The 17,653-nt window shown below is 25.7% G+C and overlaps 1 protein-coding gene across 10 annotated transcripts in view; it reads right to left on the reverse strand.

Annotated features, from left to right (window-relative positions):
- The window catches only part of CASK (peripheral plasma membrane protein CASK), a 235,986-nt gene extending 230,183 nt beyond the window's left edge, over window positions 1-5,803 (reverse strand). For 6 of the 10 annotated variants that reach the window (XM_086902908.1, XM_086902727.1, XM_086902771.1 and 3 more), the window contains exon 1: window positions 5,039-5,803. In XM_086902908.1, coding sequence (XP_086759034.1) covers window positions 5,039-5,097 — 59 coding nt within the window. In that variant the 5' untranslated portion in view covers window positions 5,098-5,803. Of the gene's footprint in view, window positions 1-4,711; window positions 4,873-5,038 lie in introns of those variants that run through there. The other 4 variants (XM_086903179.1, XM_086902815.1, XM_086902954.1 and 1 more) reach the window with 4 other exon arrangements.
- Window positions 5,804-17,653: the final 11,850 nt, after the last annotated feature.

A 17,653-nucleotide genomic window follows, 5' to 3' on the forward strand; every position in this document is an offset into this window, starting at 1 on the left:
AATAGAACTATATTGGATTTTACGATATGTCAACAGGAAGGGTATGAGTGGTTAAAAGAGAAATACTTGACGTATTTGACGAGAAAAAATTCCTGATAAATCGTTTGTGATTTTTGTGTGAAACTAAATGTTGATTACTGATATTGAAATTCTAAATGACTTTTTCTGTCTTATTTATTACAATAATAATAACTTCAATAATAATACTTTAATAATACAATAATAACAAATATTAAAAACTAAAGTAATGAATGAAAAATTTTGGAATTCCTTTCACTGTAATGAGTAATATGAACTCTGATGAAATTCTATTCCATTTTAATGAAATTAATTAAAAGAAATTCGAGATTTATTAAAATAATCTTGTAATGAAAAAATAATAATAAAACTGAATCTTATTATTCAATGTATATACGTATATTTAACTATAATATATATATTATATTATAGTTATATATAATTTACATGATGCTACATAAATTTAATTTCATCGCCATTTTATTATATAAGAAATGATATGATTTTATTTCTCTTATTATTATTACATTAAATTTTGCTTTGCTTCTTTCCACTCCTATTATTGTTTAGAAATAAAATCATACGATATTGCTTTCACATTTAATTATATATCGAATAAAAATATATATGTGTATGTAACTATTGGTAAATTTTATTATTTAAAATTCGAAGGACAAAATATTACATCAGAAACATTCCACGAATTTTCAGCTATTAGCGACTCTGTATTGTTCCATTTAAAACGTAACGATTCATTAGGATCGATGGCACCTTTCCTATGAAGTAGAATCCAACTTCATATCATCAGTAACAATTGGCATCAGGCCAATGAGAAGATATAAGAAACAAATGGCGCATCTATTGCTTCGGTAATAACTAAGTTATCCGTATAACGTTTATAAAAGTCAAAAGCAAGAACAATAAAGATTTCTTATAAAATTACATTTAATCCATACCTTAATTTTGCATAACGTTTTATATATTTTTCACAAAACGTTGCAATCATATTTTATATGATAAAAAACAAGGAAAAAAATATCGTGTAATTTAAACTAATATAAATATAAATAAATTACTCAGAAATCAAACCTATTATCCATTTTTTAAAAAATTTTTAATTTTATGGCCAAGATTTAATGTTTGAGTTTTCAGAAAAATTAACCTCGATAAAGTTAACTAATGGTACCTATATGGCTTAAGTAAAATTAACCTATTCTTACATTTTATCGAGCGAAAAACTAGTCCATTATGATTTAATCTTTTTTATTTATCAGTTTCAATTCTTTTTAATAAAGTATAAATATAATGTATTTTTCTTACCTATATTTTAAAAAAAAAAATCTAAAATAATGTCTGTTCTATATAATCTACTTTGTTTTATTTTAAGTTGAAACGAATAAAAAAATCGTAATAAATTTTAAAACTATTTCTTAAGAGAAAGATAATTTATAATAACACTTTTCATTATATAAAGTACGAAAGTTAAAATGGATAATATTTTCATTTTAAGTTCTATAATCTTTTTTATTCCATTTTAGATGTAATTATAGAATTTATAAAAAGTACCTATTCCCGAATAACCCGAATTAAGAGAAATTTTGGAGCAAAATTTTCTCTTTGAGGAAGAAACTACTTGATACAAATAATCTTTCGGAAGGAAAATCCATTAAAACGTCTTTGTATTTATAGAGCACTCGAAAATACGTTCTATGATGAATGCACATACGTAAAGTACTTTACATCTAAAAAATATTCTAATGCAACATATCACATTATCGCGAAAGTATAATAAAAAAAAAATTATTCTTCAAATTTATTACGTGACGTACTCAATTATAAAATGACATGTGGTATCTTCATTTTTTCTTCAAATTCATTAAATAAAAAAAAAAAATAATGTTGGAATATAAAATCTAACACGTATAAAATAATAAAAACAATTAAAACAGATATAAAGCGATGAACAATAAAATATCTAATAGTATAAATATGATATAATGACTAAATATCTAAAAGACTAAACATAGCAAAAATTGTGTCATAAAAATATGATTTTAAAAACTACATAAACATTACAACTATTATAAAAAAGAGAAATGTTAAAATATTAAAAAATATATAATTTTTTCTAAAATATAAATATATAGATGAAAAATATATTCTCTCATTACACATCGCTAAAAATACACAAAATACACTTATATTTTTTTACTTTCCAAAACAAAAATACGAAAATTTTTCCTTACACTTTGTCAATCACTATTTTACTATATTTTAAAAATAAAAATTAAACGATTTTTAAATATTAATCACTTTAAGAACTCTATACATTTCTTATCTCATACATCGCTAAAAATACACAAAATACACTTATATTTTTTTACTTTCCAAAACAAAAATACGAAAATTTTTCGTTAAACTTTGTCAATCACTATTTTACTATATATTTTAAAAATAAAAATTAAACGATTTTTAAATATTAATCACTTCAAGAACTCTATACATTTCTTATCTCATACCACTTCGATCTCGATCTTTTCCGAATATTCTTAAGATTTTCCAGTATCACATTATATTGAACTTGATCGTATGAGTTTAATATTTGCTCGGTCAACAAATCCATCGAAGAAAAACACACGTGACGTCTAAGTGATCATCGAGACGGGGAAATCGATGTGATAAGCTTTCTTTATTATCTACAACAGGTCCACACCAGCGGCCGACTGGTCGCAATTAAGTTCAAGGGCGAATTCCATCATCAAGAATTTACTCTAACTTTTCAGAAAACATGTGCACATAGCCGCTGTATACACGACCCTCCACGGCAGTGAGTTACGAGGGGGATGAAAAGTAGGGCGAGCCATCGTAAAAGAAGTGGCGGCCAAGTTGCATTTCACCTGCTATCTGCCAGCGTTAAGGTTCGCTACTGCAATTTCGTGTATTTATTGGAAACTCCTTTACTCAGTCGCTCGATCGAGTCGAGGGAAACGTATGTGCCGCAACGTTTTTTTCATCCTTTCACGTTCCAACCGAATTTCCATTTCTTCTCGCCATATATGATCACTCGATAGATTGGATTTTTTAATTAGTATTAAAATTTATGAATAGTAAGATCTACGAAAAAAAGAATGGAAGAATAACAGGGAATAGGCAACGTGAGTTTATTTATCGTTAGAGGATTGATTACGGTGAGAAGTAGCACGTTCGTCACAGGATTTCGCGCGAATCGAAGCTCTTGAAGTGTTTTATCGAATGAGAGTGAATTTATCACTGACTATGTTATCTATAAACATGAAATGACGTAGAATAGGCTGTAATAATTTGTTATATCGCATTTAAAATATAATATAAAGTTTCCGGGCGATCTGGAGTTCCAGGTATTTTATTATCGAGCTCGTTTCATGCGTTACTTATATTTTTATTGCATTTCATCGAGGTTTGCGTAATTTCGAAAATTTAAAATAAAATAAAATAAATTTAAAAAAAAGTTGGACATAGAGTAAAATATTGAATATTGATTTAAATTGATATTAAATAACTAAAGGATTTTATTCTAAAATTACGTTCTTCTATTTTTTTCATATAATATATTTCGATTTTTTTCAATTTTACGGATGATAAATAAAAATTTTATACTTTTTTGTTTAATATTTTATTCTTAAGATAAGAACGAATATTTATGAATATTTGAGACAATCTTTTTTTTTTTTATGAAATGAAAATACAAAAAATCATAAAAATTATTAAATAAAGTTAATTGGCTACATCTCTGCTTACATATTAAAAAATAAATCATATGATGTTTTGTATATTATTATTGTTTATATAGTTACATAACTCAATAAACAAATAAATAAACGAAAATTATTTAAATTATATAAATTTTCGTGTTTCACAATATCCATAAAAAATAAAAAGATTCTAAATTATATGAATTAAAATACAAAGACAAACTATTCCATGAATTTTGAACTTTTACTTTTGTAGCGTATATAAAGTCTATGTATAAAACTTTAATATAAAGTAATAAAAAAGCAAAAAAAAAAGTTTGTATTTTAAGAGAATGAAAATATTTAAAAAAAATTAAAAAAGTTATTTTTCCATGATTTTATTTTATAGAAATTTTGTAGTTTTGTATGACTTATTGAGTTTAAAATAATGTTTGATGATAAAACTTTTTATTTTATATATATTTTTCTAAATGAAAGAAACATACTATAAAGTATGTTAATGATGTCACGTTTATGTAATAGTTTTATCATTATTACTGGTATCTTTATCAATATTTTTTATATCTCATCATAAGTTAGTGTCTATTTGTAGAATGAAACTTTTAAAAATATATAAGTATTTTTATTTTATATCATTTTATTAATTTAAAATTAACTTTATTTCGTGACATCAATATACTATCTAAGTCAGAACATAAGATATCCTAAAATGTATTTAAATATTCATATGACTAATCAACTGTTATAATTACATGAAAATGAATAAAAGAAATATAATAATATTTTATATATATGCATATATGACTTGCATAAATAAAAAAGAAATTTGTATTTGCATTAAAAGAATGAGTTACATTGCTAAATAACCTATGAAAACTTGAAATAAAACTTGCATGGATTGCACGTAGATCAGTTTTCTTATTCAATACGCATCTTTTTCTTGCTTTTGCATTGTTACTTACCCATTCGCCCCTAGTCAACAAATATACGTCATCGTTCGTACACGCGGTGCATGCTTACGCGCGCGCAACCAACCCCGGATTCAATACGTGCACGCATAACCTAAGCTATACACACGCTACGCATATCAAATAGCCACGCATACAAGCATTCACGTTTAACTGTCAAAGTACTATATTCCTCTCACCGTTGTACAGTATCTTACATCCCTTTCACCCCTCCTTTCAAGCTGATTCGCATTTTGACACTTGCCCCCTCCCTTTCATTCAGTATGACTCACACCCGTATAACGCAGCTGTCTTATTCTTTCTCACGGATTCGTTACTCACTTGCCGATAATCTCGCAGAGCTCGTAAACCTCATCGAAGAGAACCTCGTCGTCCGCCATAATAGCGACGAGGAGGTCGAAGAAGTCGACCGAACGAGGATGATATACGCGCCAAAAGGCGCGTCAAAGCTATGCGAATTCGTAATAATTCGTAAGGTGTGCAGATATACGTCTTTCTCCTCTCGTAGCCTAAGCCGACGGAGCTGTTGTGTTTCGTGTCGTGCCGTGTGGAATACGCGGCGGCGTGAACGTAGCCGCGTATCGTGGATTCACGGCCGCCTTCGTTCTCCCACCCTCCTCACTCCTTCTATCTCTCTCTTCCACCGACAGCAACGTATTCGTTTTCCTCTACGCGCACGTTACGCACATACACACATATATATGTACACAGCCATGGATAATACACCCGTGTAGCACGCCCGATTATCGTTGCACTGGCACTCTGCGATCAGTACACGCGAGTCTACAACCGTATAGCTGAGTTATATTATTAAACCGTATGTAATATTTTCCACGATGGCAAGGGTGCCCAATACACAATCGACGCCTTTAAGCTTTGCTTTACTATCGCCGGCAAAGACAGCATACACAACTAACGACAATACGTAATACAGACGATTACACGGTCGTATCCTGACTCAAGCACGAAGAAAACCGGATCTGGCCGAATCGGTTGCTTCTACGGAGCAGTCGGTCGTAGAATTAACAAGACCGATCAGTGAGAAGCGGCCAGACAGACACTGATGTCACTACACACACTTTCCTCGTCTGTCAAAGGCTGGAGCAGTAGATTCACTCGCTCCGAAGCAAGACTGGTTGCATAAAACGCGGCGAGCGACTGCGCCAACTGACTATCTCCCCTCTAATTCCCCAACTACTGCTCCATATGGCGGGGCGGGCGTGGCGCCGCTTCGCGTGCAACCTTTAGTGCTTAAACATATTCTATCTTTTGCTTGTTAATCTCCCTAGCAATATTTGCCAATCGTATGAGAACGCTATTGTGGAGCATACTGCAATACTGCAATACTCGATGATATTCAAATTCTATACATAAGACATAGATTAAATTCATGACAGCTCTTATGATAAATAATATAATTTATCAACGGAGCAATACATATGGAATTTTAAATGAAACCTAAATAAAAATAATAGAATTTATATAAAATTTATAATTACAATATACAGAAAAATAAACTATACGAATGATCATAATCTATCAAGATGAGACATGATATATCATAAAACCATCATTTATAATCTGAAATACCGACTTCGAAAAAAGAAGACAAGTAAATCACAAATTATATACGAAAATATTTTTTATCTAGTTATATTTGAAATCTCATATTCTAAAATCCCGATCTCATATATAAAAAATAAAAGAGTATAGATAATAACTACAATTTACAAAAAAAAAATGATATAAAAGATATAGAAAAAAAATATATAAGACAAAAAGAAATATTTATTATATTAAAAAAACGAAAAATAAAAAAAATAAAATATGTACATCCTTAAAAATCTAAAAAATTTTGAAACGAAATTTTATGCAAAATAAAACTAAACAATAAACTATAAAAACAGCATACTGAAAAAAAAATGAATCTGATAAAAAATGAACATAATTAGTCAATATAATCTGATTTTAAAAAATCATATTATTATAAATGAATATAAATGAATATATAATGAATAATATTCTACATTAACATTAGGTTTGCAAAACATTCAATCATTGATCGTTTTGCAAAACAAATAGCAAAAGAAGTTCCAAGAAAAATTTAGGCTAAACTAGTAAAATAAAAATCAAATTATACAAAAGAATAATTATAAATCAAAATTGATCAGCAGTGCCATCTCTCGAAGAACACATTTTTAAAAGCAGGATAAAGTAAGAATTGAATCGCACTGCCATCTATTGAATAATTCTAAATGAATATTTTTAGTATTCAATAAGAAGCAATTATCTTCAATTTTTACTTCGCATTATTCTGCTTTTAAAGAGATGTAGCGTACTCCCAACAGATGGCGACGTTCATCAATTCTCTGGCATTATCTTTATTTTTCTCGCACTGCCATCTATTGAATAATTCTAAATGAATATTTTTAGTATTCAATAAGAAGCAATTATCTTCAATTTTTACTTCGCATTATTCTGCTTTTAAAGAGATGTAGCGTACTCCCAACAGATGGCGATGTTCATCAATTCTCTGGCATTATCTTTATTTTTCTCGCACTGCCATCTATTGAATAATTCTAAATGAATATTTTTAGTATTCAATAAGAAGCAATTATCTTCAATTTTTACTTCGCATTATTCTGCTTTTAAAGAGATGTTGCGTACTCCCAACAGATGGCGATGTTCATCAATTCTCTGGCATTATCTTTATCTTTCTCGCACTGCCATCTATTGAATAATTCTAAATGAATATTTTTAGTATTCAATAAGAAGCAATTATCTTCAATTTTTACTTCGCATTATTCTGCTTTTAAAGAGATGTTGCGTACTCCCAACAGATGGCGATGTTGATCAATTCTCTTGCATTATCTTTATCTTTCTCTCTATTATTTGTTTTCCTTGTTCTATATTAGTTACAACTACGATACGATACCTACAGATGGCACTGATCTTCAAATTTGCTTCAAAAATTTCTATTCAAAAACTTTTTCAAGATTTTTCTGAATCTATCTACGGAAAATTTTCAATAAAATCAAAGAGAAAAATAAATATTTTTTTCCTACTGATTTCATATAAAATAAGGAGATAAATAAAATTACAAAGGATTAATAAGACTATAAAGTAAAAATTTTATAAAATATAGTTATTTTTCGATTAATAGTAATAAATTTTTTTCGAGACAAAACAAATAAGAATCTTTTCGTAGAGAATACATATATTTTAAAAGTATCTTATTCCGAGATCTTTTTCCAAGGGATAAATATAGTTTCTATTTACGTTTATCACCATAAATTGCAGAAGGTAGAGTACAAAAATACTCTGTCATAAATTAAATTTAATTAATCTATGCATATATCTAATCTGTGCTTTGTATCTTATGGTTTAAGGTATTTTTAAAAAATAATGGTCAATTCTGCAATCGAGACCAATATAGAAATTACATTATCATCGAAAAACAAAAATAAAATATATGTATGTATGAGCTAAAAGATTTTCATTTGTCACACAGTTTCAAAAAAAAATTTCAAGCACCGTAAAATTTGCCAATTACCTACTACAACAAAAGTTTACTATATATATATATATATATATATATATATATCACGAATCTAATAGATTTACTATACTCTGATTTAAATGCTATTATTCATCTAACTACTAATATATGAATAAACATTTCTCACCAATATTTCTTAACATCAAGTTTGCAAAACATTCGATCATTGATCGTTTTGCAAAACGAATAACAAAAGAAATCTTAAGGAAAATCTATACGATCTATGCTAAATTTGAAAGTAAAAATTAAATGAGACAGTTCCAGAAACGATACTTCCTAAATCTATCAATATTTTGTATAATCATTGTCATGAAAATATAAAATATTGATAATTATACAGTTTAAAGACAAACAAAAATAAAATATCTTCCATTACTATTACTACTTCCACAACTATTTACTACATATGCATATACAGAAATATTACTACTATTATATTATATTATATATATTATATATACATATTATATTATAATATGTAATAACATTACTATTATTATTTAATATGCATGCATTTACAAATATATTCTATTCCAAGCATTACTTCTACGATAGCAATTCTACAAACCATTTATTTATATTCTAAATTTTTCATATTCTAATAATTTTATGAATTTTTGATTGCAATTAAACTTAAAAACATCCCCTCATTGTATATGTAACTTATCTAACATGATCTAACATTATCTTAAGAAACGAAAAATAATTTCATCTAAACCTATGATTCTTTGTAATTGATTCTTTACCCATTTTTACCCTTTATTAAGTATTAACTAAATGCTTCCTTGAGTTACTATAACTTTATATATAAAAATCTAATATATAACAATTTGAAGATTTATTTAAAAAGTTTATCTATAGAAGAATCTCAATAAAATGAAGAAAGTTACATGAAATATAACATAACTTTAAAAACATAACTTCTATACCTCTCATATTTTTCATTAATTTCCCACTAGTCTTTGAAACAAATAAGATTAACATTAGTAAAAATTGTATAAAATATACTTACTTTGATGAATTGATGATAATTTTAAAAAATATACTTACTTTCGAATTGTTGATATTTTCTAAAAATATACAATCGATACTATCTGAGAATTAATACCTATATCTGAAACAAACTTATTTAGAAAATTAGTATAATAATTAAAAAAACAGAGAAAAACAATTGATAATATGATGTGAAATAATATAAAAAATTTATAATGAACATTCACGATTATTGATTCTAAAAAATTTAGTGAAACGGATTTAAATTTTATATTTTAATTTTATATTATATTAAGGACTTTGTGATGAAAATCCTTTTGTGATGAAATTAAACATACATATCGTTATAGCAATATTTTCTGAAAATTTGTGATGAAAAAAAAAAACAAAAATATCTTTCACTCGATATAAAACCAAACAACAAACGAATGAAATATTCATTTTCGCAAAAAATTAATAAATTAATTTTTTTTTTGTAAAATAGAAAATTTTCTAAAATCAATCACGATGAGTGCTTTGCAATATTAATTAATTTACAACAAAAAAAAAAAAGAACTGGAAAATTCCCGAAAATAATCAATTATTTACGTAACATTACTCTATGCACTCAAATTTAAATAACGCAATACTAAAAATAGAAATCTGGAGAAAAATCCTCTTCTTAATGATTGCTGTTGTATAATCACCCTTATTAGCTTTTTCAGCTTTTTTAAGGTGATTCAGGAACAGGAACGTGAGGAAATCTCACGTGGAAAAAATTTGGGCATTTCATATTCGCAACACTACTTGAGCAAACACGATTATCTGTAAACGCAATGCTTTTTAAAACGAAATCAATAAAAATCATTATTTTAATATGATTAGAAAATAATCGTATCGATTAAAAATAAAACATTTAACGATAAATGATATGAATTTTGATATTACTTTATATTATAAGAATAAGATATTAATTTATAAAAAAGAAATCGCGATATTTTGTAATTATAACGCTAATACAAACGCGATTCTCATTTTAACGCAACACTAATAAAGAAACGCGAGAATTACAACTAATTCAACCCGTAATACTAATTCAACCCGTTCTTAATCAAACGCTACACTAATTCAACCCGTTTTTAATCAATCGCAACACTAATAAAAAAAATCGCGATGCCCTCGATGACTGGATCTGATGGGCCGGCATGCAATCGGCCAGACAACACAACAACAATTACTACATATATTAAAACGAGCACAATGGCAAAATAGTAACAATGACTTCCCATCCTTTAGACCCAAAAAACAGATCCAAAAGATGAGAAGCCATTCGTTGCAGCCCCTCTTCGCGACAGTTTGTCGAGGCCTCTTCGGTCTTCCTCCTTCGGGCGCAATGCCCGCTGAAACTTAAATCTAGACTCGAGATTCACTAATCGCAAATCAAAGAAAAAAAGAAAAAAAAAGACTAAATCGCGAAAGCTAAATGCACATAAACGACCAACTATCAATTACGATCGTCGATCGTACACGTGCAGAATCTCGAGTGCAACGTTCGTTTCGAATTACTACGCGACCGCGACCGCGGAAATTCGAAAAATCGATGAATAAAGCCAAATACGAATGGCATGCTCCATTCGCATATTCCAGCTTCATCCTCCATTTTTCAAATTATATTTCCTGAAACAAGTTGTCACGCGAAAACGCGCCTACCCGACCAGAGACTGTGACAACTTGCCCGGCCCTACCTACTTATAATTAACAGACATACCAGAAATATACTACCTATCCTACCTAACTCTATATTTAAAAAAATGGCAAAACAGGCATACCAACACATTCATTCTACGATTCTCACGCATAATACTCGGGCGCAAAAGCCTACACTAGGGAAAGCGTCCCGGGACACCTCCGACACCCGAGCTTGGCACACAACTCGCACACTCTAACTTTACGTACCATTTTCCTGAAATCGATTGACGATGGCTAGTGACCATTGCGTGAAATGCGATAAAAACACGCGTATATCTTAATTTTAATTATGAATATTTATTAATATTTATTAATTTTATTTATTTATTAATAAATGGATATATCCTTTAAGACAATTAAATTATTAAAGCAGCATGAAAATTTGATCACTATTGACCATTATTATAATTTGAAAGTAAGAATTATAATATTGTGTATAAATATTGTTGTTGGAAATTGTAATGATATTAATCGTGAATATTTTAAATATTTCAAGTTATATTATGTTATAGAATGAAACGACGCAATTCCACAGCCTAAACCACACACACAATATGGAAAATACGTCGTGCACGATACACTAACGCATCGTCAATCGCTAAAAAATGTTTATTAGCTTATAAACTAAGGTCATCATGCCCATCGCCTCTCTCTCACTCAAGTAAGCACTTGGGCACGTGAGTGAGATCCTGGCAATAAACATGGAAAGGGTTAAACCTGAAAATCCTGAGCTAAAAAAAAGTATTAGTGCAAATTTAACGAGCTAAAATTATATCATTTTATTTCATTCTTTAATAAATACTTTACTTAATAAATTTAATCAATTATTGAATTATTAATTTTAGAAAGTAAAAATACAATAAAAAAGATATTTATTTATAATAATTAATAATAAAAAATAATTGACTCTAAATGAAATTATGAATATTAATGAAAATAACCTCAGGTGATCTCTTCATCAAAGCATATGTTCGAAAATGAAAAATCAATGTGTAAAACTTCTTGCTCTGATTCAGAAATCTACCTGTCGCGAAATATCTTCTTGCACATAATATTTCATACATTTCTTCTTTTTTACGGAGAAAATTAAATATTTTTTAATTTAATTTAATTGAAATCATGCTTATTATAAATTTATAACATATCAAATATACATATGATTAAAAGTAAAATTGAAAATTGTTTATTACTAATGTTTATCACTAATGATAATATGCATTTTATTGTATAATCGATATTTTTATCCATTATATAACAAAAACGAAGGACACCCGATCTTTTCACTACAAGATATTTAATTAAAATCAATTCAATATTTCTCATTTATTCGAATATTCGTTCTTATTATTAAATTCATATAGTTATTCAAATAGTTTGATTCATATAGTTGTTTAATCTTTATTTTACAAATAATTACGAAAAAAACATTTTCAACTATAAACAATCAAACTAATTTGTATCCTTCATACTAATCATATTAAAATAATTTTAGATATATATTACATAATATTAACTATCAATATTATCTTAAAAACGCGACGTGCAAGAAGATCTATCCTGATCTAATAAATAAAACACAAAGAAAGAAATGTTACTATTCACGGGTATGATAAATACCCGCGGTCATTATGCTCGTGTAAAAATCTACGTATACAACCAATCATCCGTGTCGATTGGGACCTTTCGTCCTACGACATGATTGAATGACCGGAGGAACATAAATGCATGCGACTCACCAATAGATGCGAAGAATCTGCATTGTCGTGGCCCAAGATGTCATCGTGAAAGTAGTCAACATCAGGAAGTGAAAACTATAACAAAACATGAAACATTATAATTAAAACACAATACTGATTATTTAAAAAAGTTGAACTGGAAAATATATATAAATAATTACCTCTTCGCGTGGTGGATGATTGCCCTATTCCTTCGAGAAACACTGACTCTACCCTGTACCGAAAACGAATATTTAAAAAAATAAAATAAAAAATAAAAAATTACCACCGCGTCGATTTAAAACGATATAGGCGACGAACAAGCACTGACTCTAGTTTCGCGAATAATTATGATAATTTAATTAGAATTATTATGCACTAAAATATTAAAAAAAAAAAACTGTTACGGAACAAACACTGATTCTACAGACCGCATTGCACGCGATCACAAATATTTTTTTAAATTATAGTCCAGTAGAAATGTCCATAAACACTGGCAAAGTCAGGCATCTTTAACAAAATTAAAGTATTATGTGTAATTATTTTTTTAACAATACAATATTGATGATATTAAAATATTTAAGTAATAAAAAAAAATCTATGAAATTTCAAATTTTAATATGAATAAAGATTGAATATCTAACAAACTGTAATAACGATAACAATATATAATAGAAAAAACTGAGAATCTATTAATTTTATTTCAATGGAAGAATTTGATTTTCTTTAAACTAAAGATTTCTTTTATTTTTTAATCAATAATTAAAGCAAAATACAAAGAATAAACAAAATTTATAAAAATAATTACCTCTTCGCGTGATGGATGACTGCCTTATTTCTTCGAGAAGCACTGACTCTATCCTGTACCGCAAACGAATATTAAAAATAAAAAAAAATAAAAATAAGAAACTATTAACGCGTCCGTTTAATTTATAATCGGCGAACAAACACTGATTCTAACTTCCCGATTATAATAAGTAAATTTAATTAGAGCTATCGTGCTCTAAAATATTAAAAAACTGTAACGAAGCAAACACTGAATCTACCGATCGCATTGCGCGCGATCACAATAATTGTCTGGAAATAAAACTGATTAGTAATTGTGGGGAAGGGAGAGGAGAAGGGGGGAATAAAAATATATATATATATATATATATATTATTAATAAAAAAGCTATTAATATTTATGGTGAATGTTCATTATAAATATTCATTATAATATACTTTGAAATGATAAGGTATATAATAAAAATGATCGAATAAAAAAAGAATAAATACATACAGTACGCAAATGAAACATCAAACTTCTTGAAAAGTACGATAGCGTCCATATTGAAATTTTTCCTGCCTTTCAAATTATACCAGCAATCAAGTAATCTGTACGAAAGAAAATAAGAATTTTCAATATATATTCAAAATATATACATATGAATTAAAATAAAATTAATCGATCATACATTAAAATAAAATAAATATCAGGCACAAATTCCATCTTAAAAAGATATACATACGAGTTAACTAAAATTTTAAATTAAAATTTTAACCGTCGAATAAACGTCACTGTTTCGGTTACATTCGGTTTGGGGGGGGGGGTGTATGCGCAAGCGCGGTAATTTGCCAAATTTAAACCTGTCGAAACCTATGTGTCAAAAAACGCGAACTCTCAAATTCTTGAAAAAGTTATATTATAACGAATAATGAGACTCGAACATTGAAGAAAAAAGAAAAAGAATATATAAATATTATGGAGAGATGTATTTAGAAACAAAATACGTTAATAACACACACATATATATATTATACGTATATATCGATATATTTCGAATATGATAAAATAAAATTGACTTTATGCACGTTCGTTTCAATATGGATAAAAAAATTATAATAATCTATTCTAAATAAATTTATTCTAATAAATTTATTCGTTAAAAGATATATTAATACGAAAATCATGTCATAAATCGTTATAATGGTCCATACCACCAAGCCATTTTTCCTTCCAAGCCTCGATAATCGAGAGAATGAATTCTTTCAAATAAAAATTAAAATCGTAAAACAAATATATAAAAAAACTATACTAAAAGCAACAAGTGAATTCGAATCCCGATTCAACGAAACATGAAATACCGGTAATTTGACGGAAACGATCGATGGAAAAAACACAAAAAAATCCCAAATATTCATTAATTTCGACATTAGAATAATAAATGAACTATCAAATAAACGAAAATGATAATAATATAGAAATTCGATGGTAAAATATGATCAAAATTACTTACTGCGTAGTAGAATTTTCGAAGCCGGCAGCGACAACACGTCCTCTCTCTAGCACTTTCCACACAAAACTGACGCCTGCCCGCCAAAATTTTCTTAGGAGCTTTCTGATTGGCTGGCATCGTATGATTCGATAATCGAAATCGCATAGAAAATTAATAAATATGGATAATATATTTTATTTATATTAATTAACAATACTAATTAAAAAATTAATTTAGTAAAATTTTATTAAATTTTAATCTGTTGTTTATTTTTTTAATTCTTATGTTTATACATTTTTTTATTAATTTATTTATTCGTCAATTTATTATCGATTTATCGATTATCGATTTATCGAATTTATTTACTGAATTATTTATTCTTCTAATAATTTATTTTTAAATATTTTTACAAATTTCTTTAAATTGCTCATTTATATACACATGAAATTAATTATTATAATATATATATTATATATTATATATTATATATTATATATTATATATTGTATATTGTATATTATATATTGTATATTATATATTGTATATTGTATATTGTATATTGTATATTGTATATTGTATATTGTATATTATATATTATATATTATATATTATATATTATATATTATATATTATATATTATATATTATATATTATATATTATATATTATATATTATATATTATATATTATATATTATATATTATATATTATATATTATATATTATATATTATATATTATATATTATATATTATATATTATATATTATATTTCTTAATTTATCATTTTTTGTACAATATTAATAAATTTATTTATATAATATAATTGTTTATATACTTATTTGTCCATTTTATTTAATGATTTCATAGACATTTTTTATAAACTTTTATTTCTGTTCATTTAAATATACATTTATCTAATTATTTTTGCTCCTTTTATATATTTATTCATTTTATTTATGTATTTATTCATTTATTTGTCCAATAACTTATGTGTACACTTCATTAATTGTTACATTCATTATTAATATTATACATTTATGTATGCATCAATTTATTTATTTATTTTTTTATTTACTTCTTTATTTACTTATATTTTGTATAATTTTTTTCATTAATTCATTTTCATCAATCTACCTACTTATTTATAGATTTTTTTATTTTATTCATTCATCAATATATTTATTTTCTTTTTTATTCCTTCATTCATTTACTTATATATAATTATAATTATTATATATATTATTATCTTTATTTTATTATTATATATATTATTATATAATTATTATATATATTTATTCATACATTTGTCTAATGACTTATTTGTATAGACTTTTTCATTATATTTATTTATACATGCATCAAAATTAATAAATTTATTCATTTATTCCTTTCTTTATTTCACTATTTATATATTTAATAACTTATTTTTCTATTTTCTTATTTATAAACCATTTTATTTTGTTCATTTATGTATGTATCAAATTTATTTTTTCATTTAATTATTTATATGTTTATTCACTAATTTATATAATGATTTATTTATGGACTTCTATATTTTGTTCATTTATTTATTCATAAATTTATTCATCTTCATTTGTTAAATGTAATATTTATATATTTATTTAATTATTTGTTTAGTGACTTACTTGCATTACTTTATTTATTTATATATGCATCAATTTATTTATTCCTTTATTTTCTTTATTGTTTATTGAATTTCTTATATATTTATTTATTCATTTGTCTTGTCAATGATTTATTTATAAACTTCTTAGTTTTGATCACTTATGAATGCATTAAATTACTTATTTGCTCATTCATTTATTTATTTATTTATCAATATATTGTAATTATATAATTTTTTATAATTATTATAAGTATATTATAAGTATATTATAAGTTTACATAAAAATTATAGATACAATTTATGAATAAATGAATGAATTAAGGAATGAACAAATGATTAAATAATTAAAAGTGTAAATGCATAACTAATTTGATACATATATAAGTAAGTAAAATGAAAAAGTCTAGAATTAAGTAATTTATTAAATAAATGATTAAATATATAAATTATTAAACTAAAGTAATAAATATTTCTTTATATATATTTTGATACATAATACATAATACATAAATGAGCAAAACATAAAATCTATAAATAAATCTACAGAAAAATATATAAATGAAACTATTAAACAATAAATATATATATATATTATTTATTTCTTTATTTTAATTAAAAAAATAAATAGGTAAATAATTTAATGCATACATAAATGTCAAAAATAAATATATAAGTGAATAAAACAAAAAAGTTTACAAATAAGTCATTGTACAAATCAATAAATAAATATATAATTAATTAAATAAAGAAAGGAATGAATAGATAAATAATTTCATATATAAATGAACAAAAACAAAACAAAAAGTCTACAAATAAATCAATAGACAAATGAATGAATAAAAAAAATGAATAGATATATATTTAAAATGGAAATTATATAAATAATTTGATATATACATAAGTAAACAAAATAAAAGAGTCTAGAAATGAATTATTAATCAAATGAATGAATAAATATATGAATTATTAATACATATAACTAGAACTAAATAGTTATAGAACCAATAGTTATATAAATGAATTGATTAGTTATAGATAAGTAAAGAAAATTAAGGATT

Source organism: Apis florea, unplaced genomic scaffold (genome assembly GCF_048593485.1).
Source record: "Apis florea isolate Af1SG1 unplaced genomic scaffold, ASM4859348v1 contig_1603_pilon, whole genome shotgun sequence".
Lineage (NCBI taxonomy): Eukaryota > Metazoa > Arthropoda > Insecta > Hymenoptera > Apidae > Apis > Apis florea.